The sequence below is a fragment of the Aedes albopictus genome, chromosome 2, assembly GCF_035046485.1.
Source record: "Aedes albopictus strain Foshan chromosome 2, AalbF5, whole genome shotgun sequence".
NCBI lineage: Eukaryota > Metazoa > Arthropoda > Insecta > Diptera > Culicidae > Aedes > Aedes albopictus.
Genome location: NC_085137.1, coordinates 281435016 through 281451649, shown reverse-complemented (window position 1 = coordinate 281451649; position 16634 = coordinate 281435016). Strand labels below are relative to the sequence as shown.

At 34.0% G+C, this 16634-nt stretch overlaps 1 protein-coding gene across 5 annotated transcripts in view; it reads right to left on the bottom strand.

Annotated features, from left to right (window-relative positions):
• LOC109415132 (muscle calcium channel subunit alpha-1) overlaps positions 1-16052 on the bottom strand; it is a 94449-nt gene extending 78397 nt beyond the window's left edge. The window contains exons 1-4 of one of the 5 annotated variants that reach the window (XR_009997771.1): positions 15368-16039; positions 2800-3352; positions 258-503; positions 93-199 (exon numbers count right to left, since the gene is read on the bottom strand). Coding sequence is in view for 4 of the 5 variants with exons in the window: in XM_062851924.1 (XP_062707908.1) it covers positions 93-199; positions 258-503; positions 2800-3352; positions 15368-15407 (946 nt within the window). In the remaining variant the exon portion in view is untranslated. Of the gene's footprint in view, positions 1-92; positions 200-257; positions 504-2799; positions 3353-15367 lie in introns of all 5 variants that reach the window. The other 4 variants (XM_062851924.1, XM_062851922.1, XM_062851923.1 and 1 more) reach the window with 4 other exon arrangements.
• Between the last annotated feature and the right edge of the window lie 582 nt (positions 16053-16634).

Here is a 16634-nt window from a genome sequence, read left to right as displayed (position 1 = left end):
GACAAATACAAAAAATCAAATTTTACAATTTTGAAGACAATTTTCGAAATTAATAATCACTGTCAAGACATATAACTAGTAAAATAACTTACTTGGCACTCCTGACACCAACCGCAAAGGTCTCAGTACTCGAAATGCTCGAAGAGCTTTGACATCAAATCCCTCTTTCATCAAATTGGATAATGCAGTGGAAATCATTCTATAAAATAGATAAATTTTAATCATTGTAAAAGAAACACTAGGTATTTATACATTACCCAATAACGACTATGGTAAAATCGAGAATATTCCATCCATTTCTCAGATATGAACCTGGATGCATTATAAACCCGTATGCAATTAATTTCATTACACATTCGGCTGTAAAAATGACTAAAAAAATATATTCGATCTTTTCCAATGCAGCATTCGTGGTATTCGAATCACTATTCGGGAAAGGAGTATAAACAGCTAAGGCAACACAATTTGCGAAAATTGTTAACAAGATCAAATATTCGAATGGTCTGAAAGAAGCAAAGAAAAAAAAGAGAAATTTAGCTATCATATGAAATGTTTAATCTATCTACATCCAATATCTATCTATATAAAAATGAATTTCTGTCTATCTGTCTGACTACCCTACTAACAAAAGTAGCTGCATAAAAGCTTATGGAGCAAACGCTTTTGGAAGAAAGCTCGTTTAAGCTCTTATACAGCAAAAATGTAAGTTGGGTAGCCCTTATGGATTCGGAAACCACTGAACCGATCGACGTGAAATTTCAAAGTGAAGGGTGGCGCTAATTTTAAAAAATGTCTCCGGGATATGATTTCCCATGTGGAAAGTGATCCACTAGTCGAAATAAGTGAGCTGTACAAAAATGAGCGATTTTGGTTGATATTCAGGGGTGGCGCAAAGGGTTTCAGTATTTTTTTTACTAGAACAAACCTCCAAAAAACATTTCAAAATTAATGTTAAAACAACATTTCTAGACTAAATCGGTTATTTTAGAATCTACTTGGGCCAAATTTGTGCTCAAAATTGCGATATCTCCACTGGCTTCCGAGATATTTGAACAAAAAAAATGTCATATTTTGGAATCTAACCCAAAACATACCAAAATACTACATATTTTTTTCAAATATCTCAGAAACCAGTAGAGATATCGCAATTTTGAGCACAAATTTGGTCCAAATGGGTTCTTAAATCACCGATTTAGTCTAGAAATGTTATGTTTTAACATTGATTTTGACATTTTTTGGAGGTTTGTTCTAGTAAAAAAAATACTGAATCTCTTTGCGTCACCCCTGAATATCAACCGAAATCGCTCATTTTTGTACAGCTCACTTATTTCGACTAGTGGATCACTTTCCACATGGGAAATCATATCCCGGAGACATTTTTTAAAATTAGCCCCACCCTAGTTGGGGCCAGGGAATGTTCTTAAACATGGTGTGATACCTCTCCCCATCATCATCAATTGTTTCTGTTTTTTTTGTTACCATGCATGCTCACTCCTAACGAACAATACAAAAATAAAAAATAATAAGAATTTCTGTCCGTCTGTCTGTGTGACCCTTCTAGACTGGAGGAACTACTGAACCAATTGGCGTGAAAATTTGTATGCGTGGGTTTTTGGGTCAGCGAAGGTTCTTAGCATGGTGTGAGACCCCTCCCATCTCTAGAAAGGGGGGCTCCCTATGGAGCTAAATGTCAAAAACACAGTGGGCAGGCAGTATGACATTTGCCGGAATAGCTAGTATGTTTATATAAATAAATTTATGCCTCTCTGTCTGACCCTTATAGACTCGGAAACTACTGAACCGAAAATTCGTGATAATTCGTATTTGGGTGTTTCTGGAATCAAGGATTGTCCTTAACTTGGTGTGAGACCCCTCCCATTACAGGAAAAGGGAGCTCCCATACAAATGATTTTGTGCGGGACGTCCCTAACAGGACCAGCATACCAGAAGTACTGTATTGCTGATCTTTTGCTTTTTGGCATATACAGGGGATAGACAAAATGATCGGGACAGGCAAAAATTTCATTTTTCAAAAAATTGTAAAAGAGCTGTAACTTTTTGAAAAATGCATCAAAAAATCTAAAATTTTTACTGGAAGTTGATCAACTAGTTGTGTATCTATGGTCAAAATTTTGGCATTTGGTTCATCGAATCTGGAGATATAACAGTTCAAAGTTGGCTATCGGATCATTAAGACTTTTCCTAGAATCCTTATAACTTTATGTACAATATTTCGCTCTTTCCCAAATTTGGACCATTGATACACAACTAGTTGAACAACGTCCAGTAAAAATTATAGATTTTTTGATGCACTTTTCAAAAAGTTACACCTCTTTTACCATTTATTTGAAATAATGACACTGTTTTGTATCTGCTATTTAAGATGCAAGTAGCAATCTAACATCTACGGAAGAAAACATAGCGAACGATTAAGAGTTTGATGAATAATAATCAAAAATGTACCGAAATTGTCAATGTCGACAATAAATAGAAAAAAAAAAATATTGATATTGTTGTATATTTATCACTCAAGTCAACAATACAATGTTCGGTGTTGAAATACCTGTACTGGTTAAACTCTAGCACACTCAATTGAAATTCCTACAAATTTTCCGTTTCTGAAATTGTTCCTTAAGAGTCAAGTGTAGTAGTGGATTTTGCTGTGATAATTTCATATTGTTTATGGACTTACAGTTGTGGGCTTTTTATCTCATTTAATAGTTTAAAACGCGATCAAACTTATTCCATTATAAAATGAATGTTTTTTTTTTAAATCAATATTTGGCAATATGTACTTACTTCCATTCCACTATATCAATACACAGTTTTCGGAGCGGATTTTTTAGTGTTAAACAAAATAGCGCTCGAACTGGCCGGTCAGGCTGGGGCTTAACTCCTGCTCGTCGCACTGGTTTCTTGGGTGCAACAGGTATCGTGGTGTTTGCAATACCTGCCTCGCTAGCAACTTTAGGTGGCCCAGTTCCCGGATCCAGCCCGATGCCAGCGGCATTTTGGCCGTTGATTGGAGCTGCTGCTTGACTCATGGCAGTTGTAGATTTAAGTGTGGCTTGCCATACATCCGATAGCGAGTGTCTCCTTCGACTAAAGAACCGTGAACCTCGTTTTTTATTTTTAGTATTTTTCTTTTTAGCAGTAGTTTCTGGTTCAGATGGTTTCCGTAAAAACCCAGCGATAAAACTTTTATTTTTGCTTCTCTTTTTGGTATCGTTTGCTCGAGTTTTCGAATCAGCCTTTGTCCTGGTTACATCAGTTTTTACTTCGGGTAGTCGGTTATCCGCCTCAGTGGTATGTTTTGATGACGAAACAGATGCAGATGGAGGTTTGTGGTCCCCTATAAACAAATAAAAGTATTTTATGGAGTTTATTAATTATAATACTATTTAACAACTTTTGTTTAGCGAAGATTTAAATTTATTAAAACTTATACAATCACGTAGCGATACCTCTATAACCTCTCCAAAGAAGGTCTCAATTAAGGCCGAAACTTCGGATGGAATAGTATCATCAAGCCTCTAATTTATCCTGATCGAAAAGGCAACAATAGAGAGTTATGAAAATGCGTAATTCCGCTGAGACCGGACCACTATTTACATGTTTTCCTTAAAAATGATGGACGTGATGGTTGGTTTTCTGAAAGCCCTAAGCTTTCCGGTGATTCAATTGGAACACCCACGTGTTCCATCATGCTAGAAATTAAATCAAGCAAGCCGTGTTATAACCTTCACAGTAATAACACAGAGGAAATGTAGGCCGTTAAGATACCAAAATAGTTATTTATGCATCGAGTTGCAAAATGGAGATTTTTACAGAACGATTTGTACATTTATCCAACGAAGCTTGCAGAGGCAAATGAGTTGCATGATGAACATTACGTAACTATTCTTCATTATGCAACTTATTTTAGTTACATACCCAACGAACAATTTTGTTGTACAAGAGTTAACCGTTATGTGTCCGACAAACTTTTTGCTTTTTTCTACACCGTGTTTTTCAAATGGGCGCTGGGTACCCGGGTACCCTGTCGGCCACATAAGGGTTAAGCAAACTTTAGCTTAATAAACTGTTATACAGCTAGTTCTATATTTTGGGTGAAACTAGGTTAGAGATATATAAAATAGGAATAATAATACTGTATTGCATAAACATTAGTGTGGTTCAAAATATCACATGTCACAAAGTTCGGCACCCTTCTCATTTCGTTCTATATGACGCCACAATGCTCTGGTCAAATTTTTAGCTAAATGGTGACAAACATATCTAAATGTCCAATCTGCAAAAGAAAGGCTCTCTTTATTCCGATTCTCTTTAATAATAACGATGTCACAGTGGACATTTTGACAATAGATTAATCAATCGAGCTCAAATTATCAATGATGCACATATAATAGGTTAACGATCAGTCAAAATTTGAGATTTTTTGATGCACTCTATGAAAAGTTACAGCTCGTTGAGCTTTTTTTGTGAGAGAAAAAAAGTTGCCTATCCCAAACATTTTGGCCACCCCCTGTATGTACAATTACAGTTGAACTAAAGTGGGAAAGGGCCAATAAAGCCAAATTAAAGTTAGCTATATTGGGACCCTTTCCATCTTCATTTCAACTTTAATATGACATACACAGTAATGCTTGCTTTATATACAGCGTATTTATGCATGCATTACGGCTTGAGCAGCGTGGGTACTTGCGCTGGATAGAGGGCCAGATTCACTGTCCAACGCTCATTATTGTTAGACAACAGTCGTATAAAAAACTAGCCCTTTTTCAATGATGAAAATTTCATGATTTCTTATGCATGGAAATGGGTGATGAATAGATGAATGATGAAATGAAAATGGGTACGAATAGAAAATTGCCTTCTACACTTAATATTGTTCTTCTAAACCTGAAATGTTTTTCATCGAACACTTGTTTCTGTTGTGCACATGGATGTCATAGCATTTTGAACACCGAAAAAACCGTCAAAACTCTGCCAACTAGTAAATTCGACTGCAGAATTATTAAACGCCTGAAGGTAGGAAATTTTCTGTAGAATAAGCAACTTTAACCACGAAAAATGACTAGTTTATCAAAAAAAAAACTTCTTAACCTTCCTATGATCTCCAGCAAGCCTAGTGGTTAAAGCTATGGATCGCCAATCCAGAGACGGTGGATTCGATTACCGTTCCGGTCGGGAAAATTTTCTCGAACCATGGACATAGTGTATCATTGTAACTTGCCTCACAATGTACAAATTCATGCAATGGCAGGCAAAGAAATCCTTTCAATTAATAACTGTGGAAATGCTCAAAGAACACTAAGTTGAAGTTAGGCAGGCCAAGTCCCAGTGAGAACGTAGAACTATAAAGAAGAAGAAAAATAACCTTTCTAGGATAACAGGATAGGCGCACCACGATGGCGTAATGAATCTCCAGCGTGCCTGCTCGGGTCATATTCACCCCAACATCTTACTAGGGTTAAAATAACCTTTCCGAACGTGCGCCTGTTTGATCCTATTACACTAAATTCTGTTTTTACGTGATTTTTTGTTCCGCGTAAAAAAATCGTGTAAAAAAAAGTTTTCAAAACTTTTTTTATCGGATCATCCTAAAATTTTGACAGGGTATCAAGAATGATAAGAGAGATCTCTGGTAGAAATTTGAGCCCCATCGGAAGTAATTTGCGACCAGGAGAGAAGAATCTTTCCAAAAACACATCGCGTAATTTCGAGAAAATCGTGTAAAAAAAATCGTGTAAAATAAAACCACATAAAAAGATCGTGTAAAAAAAGAATTTAGTGTACTGCACAGCGCTCGTACTGTATACGACGAGCAAGGTTTTCGGTAATTTTGTACTTTTTCCAACGGTGCGCGTCCTGAAGGGTTAGTCAGGTTTAGAATAGCTTCATTACATAACTATCAAGGTTTTAAGTTTAGAATTAGCATTTAAGATAAAATACACGTTAATAAAAACAAAAAAAAATAACTATCAAGGTTCCACAAAAATATAAATACCGTAAAACAAAGTAACTTTGTTTGTTTTTTAGCAAATTTCCTTAATATTTTTCCATGTAACAGTTTTTTTTTTCCTAGTTTCATATTTTTGAATATTAGGGTATCAGTTATCGATTAAAATTTAAAAAATTGATAATTTTAAATATTTTTGCTGACTTTATTTTTTTATATGAGCGAGAAACACATTTTAATGTTGGGGTAACTTTGAAAGTGCCCTGAAAAACACATCAAATCTAAAAAATAATCACAGTTTGAAGTCTTAGGAGTATGAACATGATGAGAGAAGCCTTATGGAATATATCAGATTGAATTTGTATATCAAAACATGGATATTTCACGAAATTCTACATATAAAAATGAGTTTGTAGAGTACTGAGAGAAAAACAGTGTGAGTTTAGCTATCAAAAATCATAATTTTTGTAAAAAAAATATATTTATAATGCTACATTAACAAACTCTACCCCGTAACGTGGGTAGATCACCTTAAAATGGTGCGTTGCGGTGTAAGATCTACCAAATAAAATTTTGCTTTTGATATTTACCGTATTTTTAAATATTCCAAGATCAAAGTTTGATGCTCTTTTCCTTGTGTTTTGTAGTATTTGTGTTTCAATGTACTGCTAATTAACATTTTATTTCAGCGGGATTTAGGTAAATGTATCGTACGATATAAATAATACTTTAAAAATATGTAACTGTGGCGAGCGTATCACTAATATGTAGCTTATTTGACGTACGATGTTAATATTATTTTATATTTCAGATTATCAACCGAAGAATCTAGTAATTCAACCATATGCCAACAAGATGACGAGGAAACCAGGATGAATTGGGCAGACAACTGATTTGAAGCAGTCTAACAAAGGTGTGCCTGATAGTTAACCAAGCGTATCCTTTGGAGTTTATCCTTCCACTAACAACACCAAATTCCCGTGACACCTAGGCCTGAGAGATCGTAGAGTTGTCTACATTTTTCATAGGTGTCCAAAACTAACCATTCTTTCCCATTCCTCAGCAGTCGCAAGGACGTGGCCAGGACAGTGCTCGACCATTGGAGGATTGCATCAGTCTTGTCTAAGAGTCAGAGACGGGAAGGAGGCAACCCTCATAACAGCGGTCTAGGACTGTACCACCTACGAATTTGTGCGACTCGCTTAATGCTAATGCCAATGCTACATTAACAAACTCTTTGTGCGTTGCACACGCTGCTACGAGACAGCATAAAATACCAGATCTGGGCCCTGTAGCATAATCGGGCTAATAATATTAGCTACAAGTTACAAGTTAAGGGGCCATTATACTGTTTGTCATAATGACAAATATTTGCCATGGTAGTCCGACATTCATCCGAGGTTGCCATGATTTACGTTGTGTTGGTCATTTGTTGGGCTTGTTTGGCCAAATATTTGTCATGTCTAATGGGACCTTTACAAGTACTAATATTACAAATGCTAATAATTTGTGTTGCATACAGGCTCAATTTTCCACTAATATTATTAGCACTTGTAATATTAGTGATCATGAAAATACAAGTTGTTTTGGTTCATTTACTTGCCAAAATTCATCCGACAGTTCATAATTAATTTGAAATGGCAGTTGATGTTTGTTTATATTCTGCATTTTCCGCGTAACATCCGGAAAAAAAACTTCATTTATTCCGAAGTTTTGCATTCTTTATACGATAGATGAAGAAAAGCATGTGCTGTTTGGATAATTTTCGGCCGCTCTGACGAAATATTTTTTACAAAGTATGGCACTGCAAGTACCTAGATTTTTAGTAAAACGTCCCAAAGATTTAATAGTATACTGGTTGAAAAACAATGTATATGATTTAGCAACATGTATTTTGCTTCTTGTTAAAATCCGGAATGATCTGGGATGCAAAAATTGAGCTTTTACCTACTTTTATATGTCGCAACTCGATTCGAGTTAGTGTATGTATATTGTAGCTCTTGATTAGCCTAATGATGTGCAATACAAGCAATTGATTCAAATTTATTTCGCATCTGCAACTTTGCCTGCGCTTATGCAGTGACCATAATATATAACTTTACCAAGAACCTCCAATCAAAGATGGGTATTGTAGAAACTTTGGAGAACTTGAGAGACTCAGCAGAAATTATATTTTGGATACAAAGTGTACATCAACGCAATTTTCTCTTCAATGAGTTTCGAATACATACTGCCAAATTTATCGAAAACTGGAATTAAGGTTGACATGTTAAATAAATAATATCTTTTGAGTTCATCAAAATGGTAAATCGATATATTCAAAACTAAATATGACTTCTGAAATACTTTAAATCTAACTTGTAAATTATTTTACAAGACCTTTGAGACTTGTAATCAAAAGTACCTACAAGTCATAGCTAATATTTTATACTTGTAGTTTGTTTATGCAACATACACTTGTAAATTCTACTAATAATATTAGTCCAACCGACTTGTGGTATTGGACTGGTAACTTGTACTTGTAGTATTTTCATGCAACAGAAAATTATAAGTTACAAGCTACAAGACTAATAATGTTAGTAAAATTTTCATTATGCTACAGGCCCCTGGAATCTACTATGATGAATCTACCGAGAATAAAATGCCATTCATTGAAAAAATAGTTGAAACGAAGACGTACAGCAGATTGTTTGAAATGGTTGACAAATGGCAAAAATATTAACATTTTTTTAGCCCAGAAAGTTTAATATAAACTGGGTTTTAATGCAAACACGTGCATGATGGGTTTTCATATGTATAGTTTTGCTCTACGTTTGTCTTTTTCTCAACTTCAATAAGAAGTTATAAGATAATGTATACAATGCCTGTCTCACTATCAAAGTTACCCCGTTTTACGGTACATAAAGTTTACATTACTTCTAGAGGCAATTAATTGTTTAGTATCACAGATATCAGCTAAGTTAGAAACATCCTCTTAAATCTGAACTAGATGAGGTACACTCCCGTGCAAAAGTTTGGGGTCACCCCCTCGAAAACATGGAAATGTTTTTCGGTCATATCTCAGTCATTTTTCATTTAATCCACTCGTTCTTAGACTCTTTCGAAAGATAAAGAGTTAGATTTGATTCGTAGGTACTTTTCACAAATTTCATATGAATTTTTTAGTATGAAAAGTTTACATAAACTTACTTGTTTTTCCTAAATCTGTACGAAATATAGTTTTCCGTGTAGTTCAAAATTGGGTCGACCAAATTTCAAAATTAAAGTTGCATTAGAACCCTATTTCTATCCTCTTTGAGAGCCATTCATTAGATTTTAGCGAAAAAATTCATAACATAATTTAAATGATAGAGTTAGGTTTACAAGTCACCGTGCAAAAGTTTGGGGTCACCCCTTAGTATGATGCATCGTGCAAAAGTTTGGGGTCACCTTCCAAATGAAGTCTGAGTCGGATTTTTATTCAAATCGTCATTGTTTTTGGTGCAACTCCAATTCCTTCTTTGATATTTGAATGGCAAGACACAAAATTGGTTATGAAATGTTCATAAACTAAGTTCCAGACTAATTTAAGGTAGAAAACGGTATATAAAATCCATACTAAACCAGCTAAGTTCGTTATATAAAGTGCAAAAGAGGGTGGAAGTGAGATAAAAATGACTAATTCGTGAATTCTACCCTATATAACTGTAAGTGTTATAACCACAAACATACCATTACCCTAAAATCCATAAGTTTCAGCAATGTTACATATTTTAATTTAATAAATTTGCCATATCAAAAAATTATCCCTTTGCTTTGCACCAAAACCCCAAAATCTCGAATGTAATAGTACATTCCGAGAAATGTCATTCGTTGTTATGGATTTTGGGATAATGGTATATTTGTGGTTTTAACACTTACTGTTATATAGGGTAGAGTTCACGAATTAGTCATTTTTATCTCAATTCTATCCTCTTTCGCACTTTATATAACGAACTTAGCTGATTTAGTATGGATTTTATATACCGTTTCTACCTTAAATTAGTCTAGAACTTAGTTTATGAAAATTTCATAACCATTTTTGTGTCTTGCCATTCAAATATCAAAGAAGGAATTGGAGTTGCACCAAAAACAATGTTTGTTTGTTTGTTTGTTTATTTTCGACACTTTACACCAGAGGTGCATTCATGTCGTACCAAAAACAATGACGATTTGAATAAAAATCCGACTCAGACTTCATGTGGAAGGTGACCCCAAACTTTTGCACGGTGACTTGCAAACCTAACTCGATCATTTAAATTATGTTATGAATTTTTCCGCTAAAATCTAATGAATGGCTCTCAAAGAGGATAGAAATAGGGTTCTAATGCAACTTTAATTTTGAAATTTGGTCGACCCAATTTTGAACTACACGGAAAACAATATTTCGTACAGATTTAGGAAAAACATGTAAGTTTATGTAAACTTTTCATACTAAAAATTTCATATGAAATTTGTAAAAAGTACCTACGAATCAAATTTAACTCTTTATCTTTCGAATGAGTCTAAGAACGAGTGGATTAAATGAAAGATGACTGAGATATGACCGAAAAACATTTCCATGTTTTTGAGGGGGTGACCCCAAACTTTTGCACGGGAGTGTATGAAGTTTATGGTCACAAAGACATTTTTTTATCTGTATTAACGAGATTTGTAGCCCTGGGCTAGTTCATTTTGGGACCCACTTTCCTTCCGAAGGAAGAACTCACATTTTGTGAGTTTGTCGGGAGTGGGATTTGATCCCAGGTCCTCGGCGTGATAGTCAAGTGTTCTAACCATCCAACCAGACGCAAGGACATTTAGTAGTTCCTATTATACACTGAGGATACTGCAATTCCGAAAATCATACGAACCAACTATGATTTTTTGCGAAAATCATAGTTATGAACTATGATTTGGAATTCAAAGCGCCAACTATTATTGTCATACTGTTACTGTATGATTTTCATAACACTCTCGTATGAAAATCATACCGAAAACGTATAAAAACTGAAACTATGCCTTATGACTAGCATACATGTTGTTATGAAATATTTTGCACAAATTTAACAAAATCGCAACCTGGAATCGAACCAGGAACGTCAAGGTTGGCGAGTGCGTGTTTTACTCATATGCCCATCAACGCTTCAGAAGTTGAAGTGGTTAGAAGCCAATAAAAGCTTTTGTTGTTTTTTAGCAATGGTGTTTCATAACACATCTTATGATTTCCATACGATGCTTCTTATGAGATTTTTCATACGACTAGTCTTATGGATTTCGCTTTTCAATGTATGAAAAGCACACGAGAACTATGAAATGATGAAAAAAATAAAAATAACTGATTCATAAGATATAAACTATGAAAAACATATGAACAGTATCCTCAGTGTAGAATTACAATTTAGTACCCGAGACCAGAGATGGAAAATGTCGCGGTATTTCGCGAAAAAAATGTCATGACAGTTTTCTACTTACACCACTTTCGGTGTAAATTTCTGTTCGTACGCATAACGCTGATTAGTTATGGATAATCAGTGATGTCGCCGATTTACATTTCCGATTAAGTGCAGTGAAATTAGCAAATAACGAAATGGCATTTTTATGACATTTCCCATCCGTGCCCGAGACATTTTCACTTATTATGTATTGTTTATTAATTTTAATATATTTATACATGTACATATACATATATAAATATATTAAAATTAATAAACACTAAATAATAAATAAAATAAACAGCTATTTTAAAGTGATGGAGGCGCATGGTCATTCCATACGTATATGCGCACACGACTTGAAATTTGAAAATAAAATGCAGCTCAAAACCGGCTTGAAAAACATTCCTATTTTTTAATATGTTACGTAAAAATAAAAAAATAATGTTTAAAAATAAAAAAAATATAGTTGTTGTCGTCCAACATTGTAAAAATCATAAAAAAACTGATATTTTGACGATTTTTTCATATGAATGAATACTAAATTTTTTTTGGCGATATTATTTCTAAAATCTAGAACTAATAATCTTTTCATTCGTGAAAAAATATTGCAAATCGGTCTATTGGGTTCATAAGTTATGACAGTTTGAAAATGAAAAATGCCGTTTTTTGGACCACCCTATTTTCAATATGGTCACCCTAACGGCGAAACAAAAAAATACGGGTCTAGTTATTTTTGGTAGAGATCATTCTCACCGAATTTGAGCAATATCGAAGCACTTTTATTTTGGACTCCTTCTTTTATCCAAATTGAATTATTAATTTCACATCTGTATTTAAGATTCTAAAAATGAATTTATGCATTGAAAGGCCAACTAACACTGATCAAATATATGTTTTGGAATTAACTGTTCTTTATCCTTCTCTGCTGATCGTTTATGTGTCGTAAGTCCATTTTAGCTGGCACGCACGCCATTTCATTAGTATTTCGTCTCATTTTAACGAGTTGTGGTTTTAAGTTGAAATAAATTAGGTTTCTGTCCTCACCATTGCTAGTAGCAACTACGACCAGAAGAGAAATCATAAGAGATTCTGTATTGGTGAAGTATGAAGCCGTTTTATTTTGTACAAAATGAAACGTAAATTGAACAAAAATGTCCTTAACCTTTTTTTAAGGGTTTTGTTATGTTAAACAAGCATGGCTCCATCTTATCTTGTTGATTCACACCATTCTCACTTCTAAAACATGCGTGTATACCTATAATGGTAAATTTTACGTTTAATGATGTTTATCTTTAATATAACGATAATTTTCAAGGAAAATTGCCCAAGTTGAGCTTACTTGCCAATTTATTACCATATCATCACTAAAATTGTATTGTTTTAGCCTTAGTATATCCATTTGGTACAATACTTGGGATAACAACTAAAATTTTACCCTTATGGACTCTATTTAGTTACCGTAGAATTAAAAAGGATTTCAGAAAATGGAAGTGTACTGCTAGATTTATTACAACAAAAAGAAAATAACGTGATTCTAAACCGTATGCTTTATTTAATCAGTATTATGTGGCTCTTGTGAACTTGTATTTATTTTGAAAATATGAATCACAGAAGTGAAATAAAATTATATTTTCTAAATTTGTATTTTGTATAAGAACTTATTGGGCACGGTGTATAGGGTATGTGTGCCATCAGTAATCTCATACTCCCATATTCATCCTATTCGAAAACAAGCGATTACGGCACCGATTGAATCAGTTTTTTTCTTGTTTTCATGGGTGCTCACTTCTAACTAAAAATACAAAAATAAAAAACAAAACAAACAGCACTTCAATCCTTTGTTTTTCGTAGGATGAAAATGGGAGCCACATGCTTAATAAGGGAACCAATACCCTATATATAAGCAACCATTCCATAGAAAAACGATATAGTGCAACCCCGATTGTCGTGAAACCTGGTGGGTTCGGAGTTCTTCGAAAATAATTAGATCAGTATTTTTTATTTCGTCATTAGAGGTCACCCATTTTCAGATAGGGTGGTCCTAAAAATAAAGATTTTTAAAGACTAAAAAATTTCAAAAAATCATAACTTTTGAACCAGTTTACCGATTTTCAACTTCTTTTTTTGTTTGAATGCTATTGAATTGTAGTTTTTAGGAAAAATACGTTAAATGGGCCAAATTGTGTTTTTGTGCAAGGAATATGCAAATACATTCGATTTTTTTACGTTTTCAAGGTTTCGATACCAAAGAAGTACCCTGGTTGTATATTTTTATCAGAAAATTTGGGAAAATAAGTAATCCTACATTATAGAGATCTGCGGAGGCGGCCATTGTGATCCAATCGTGCAGAGAGAACTGTCAAAGTGTGAGCCAAATGAACATGCTTATCGTTCGTAGGAAGGCGTCGTTTTAATGGTATTGCAATCGGAACTAAATAAATAAAAATTATTTATTTTTAATATCGAGAAATTGGCGGCATATGTATGTTTAGTAAAAAGATAAAAATTTATTAATTCTGCTTTCAAAAGCTCATGCTTATGGCGACACTTTTGTTGCTGAACTTGTCGAAAAAACTTCCATTGCTGCTTCTTGCTTCACTTCTGCCGATATGATTAGCGTAACACTTGTGCAATGAATTTCAGATTTAAAATAGCGGAGCAATATTTCAAAAAAAATTTGGAAAAAAAATCTACCATAGTTAGAAAATGTAAACAAAACAACTTGAACCACAACGAAGTCACGCACAAAGTTTGAACATCTAGCTTTGTAGCAAGTGTTGGCAGCTGTTGTAAACAAAACAAACAGCGTTGCCGAATCGACGTATGCAACTTCCGCTCATCTCTATGTAGAGGATTTCTAGGGAAAATGACGTAACATATAAAAAAATATCAAAGATGTATTTTGTTTTCGAGATATAATTTTTTGAAAATAAAAGGCCAAATTTTGCCATACAAAACATTTTTTCTTATTTGATTATATTTTGAATCCTTATAGGGTCTTGTTCCATTTGGGCAGGTGCTCTTATTATGGGCACTTGCCGCTATAACTAAGTCAATTTCAAATGGATTGATTTGGATATTTGTACAAAGTTAGGCACGTACAGTATCTAACTCTATACAAAAACTCAAATCAATCGGTTTGAAATTGATTTAGTAATAGCGGCATGTGCCCAAAATAGGTACACCTGTCCAAATGGTACAAGACCCTACATGTATGGATACCAAAAAGATCAGGAATCCCTCAAAAAAGCAATACAAGGCATAGTTTTATGAAGTTTTATAATATCAGGCAATTTTAGAGCAGCTTGTATTAAAATATATGACTCGATATTTTTCCAGGGTAGAGGATCCCGCATTTTTTCTCATCTCGTTCCATAGAGCGAATAACGCTTAAGTCCTGTGGCTTTAGCCAGAACACAAAGTAGACATTTCTGTGTCAACAACAAATGTGTTTAACCGTACTTCGATTAGTGTATTTTGTGAGTTACTAACAAATTATATGTTAATCAAATATATTTGGTACGATGATCAATCACTGCACTGCAAGTCATGAATAAAAAGCTCAAAAATTGTATAATATAGTGGTCTTTCAATGGAAGTACACATTATCATACACAAATGTTGCAAATAGTTCATATGAATATCACACACAATTTTAATGTGGTGCACTGTCGTTTTAGGAATAGTGGTCCCATGTCGTTAGACAATTCTGAAGAACTTGATGCAATTATTTCTATAATTGTATCACTTTCGAATAAGTTAGCTTTTCAACATACTCATGCTATTCACATCAATTTATACAGATCAAAATAAAAAAGCGATATTTTCAGATAACAATTGTGGGTCACTAGAAAAAATCTTTGTATATGATCAGAGTTATAATCGCGGCCATGACATGTATGTATCATTCGTCTTCGGGATGCACAATTTATTTCCGACTAGATCTTTTAAAAATCACTATGTTTCTCACCTGATGAACGTAAAGCTGGGTCAGCATCCATTTTTTTCATTAACGACTCAACTTGATTGTACAAATATTTCTACCTAATTTTACAGTCACTTGATATGCCGAACATAATTTTATATAATATTTTTCTATCCAGATAATTTCCTTTGAGAAGTAAACAAAGGAAAATATTCCTTTGAGCATTACATGGGCAACTTGCTAGATGCTTTTTTCATACGCACAAGTTTTTCCTCCAGTATCGGGAGAGTAAATCTTTATCTAAATTTTCAAACACTAAAATATGGTGGTGCTGGTATGTTATCGAATCAATCACACGCTGTTTCACAATAAATTATTGGTTCGTATCGATGCTGATGCTGATTCCGTTTGGAGAATGCTGAATTGTGATGTGAAATACTGACATACATTGGCACTACCAAAGTAAGATGGATCTCGACTTTCGACTTTGCATTACAACAATCATGTTGGATATATAGAACACAACACACGCATTTCGATAATCAATGTGGTGCTTATTAAATAGAGAGTCTAAAAAGATTTGGCTGAATTTTCCGAAATGAAAAATGCATAGTATTTATCACTCCACTAACTCGACACATGTAAATTGTTCGTTTATGTAGAAGAGTGCGATTTACTGACAGTAATCAATACCATGCGCAGAATCGACCACCATCCGTCCATCCATCCAGAGTTGCCAGGAGACGTAAGTGCGAGGGCAGCATTGCATAGCATAACATGAAGCCGATAGTTAATAAATCACGATACTGAGTTTCCTGTTCATTATGTTACTATATTACACCTTATTACACTAGTTTACAAAATAAAACGAAAGTCGTGAACATCTGTCAACGACCAAAACTTTTGAAGCACAATTTAGCGCTGATTTCGAAACCGACCTTCAAAAAATTTTAAGTAGAACAGTTTTCGAGTTTTAGCTCAATATCGAGTTTTATAACTTTTTCAAATATGGAATTTATTAAAATTCAAATATCTTGCGTTTTGTTCAACTAATTTTAAATCTTTTTTCATAAATTAAAAGCTGAATATAATACAATTCGAACATCTGAATGCAGGTTTTGCTTCAGATTGATTAAATTCAAGATATTAGCGAGTTATAGGGGCGATCACATTAAATTTTAGCAAAATTTCCAAAAATATATATTTGACATATCATATGTAGGCGAGTTACAGTAAAAAAAATCAGCTCAATCGGATGATTACGGAGAATGAGATGTTTGAAGTGAGTGACTTCGCTTAAAAATAGGACAAA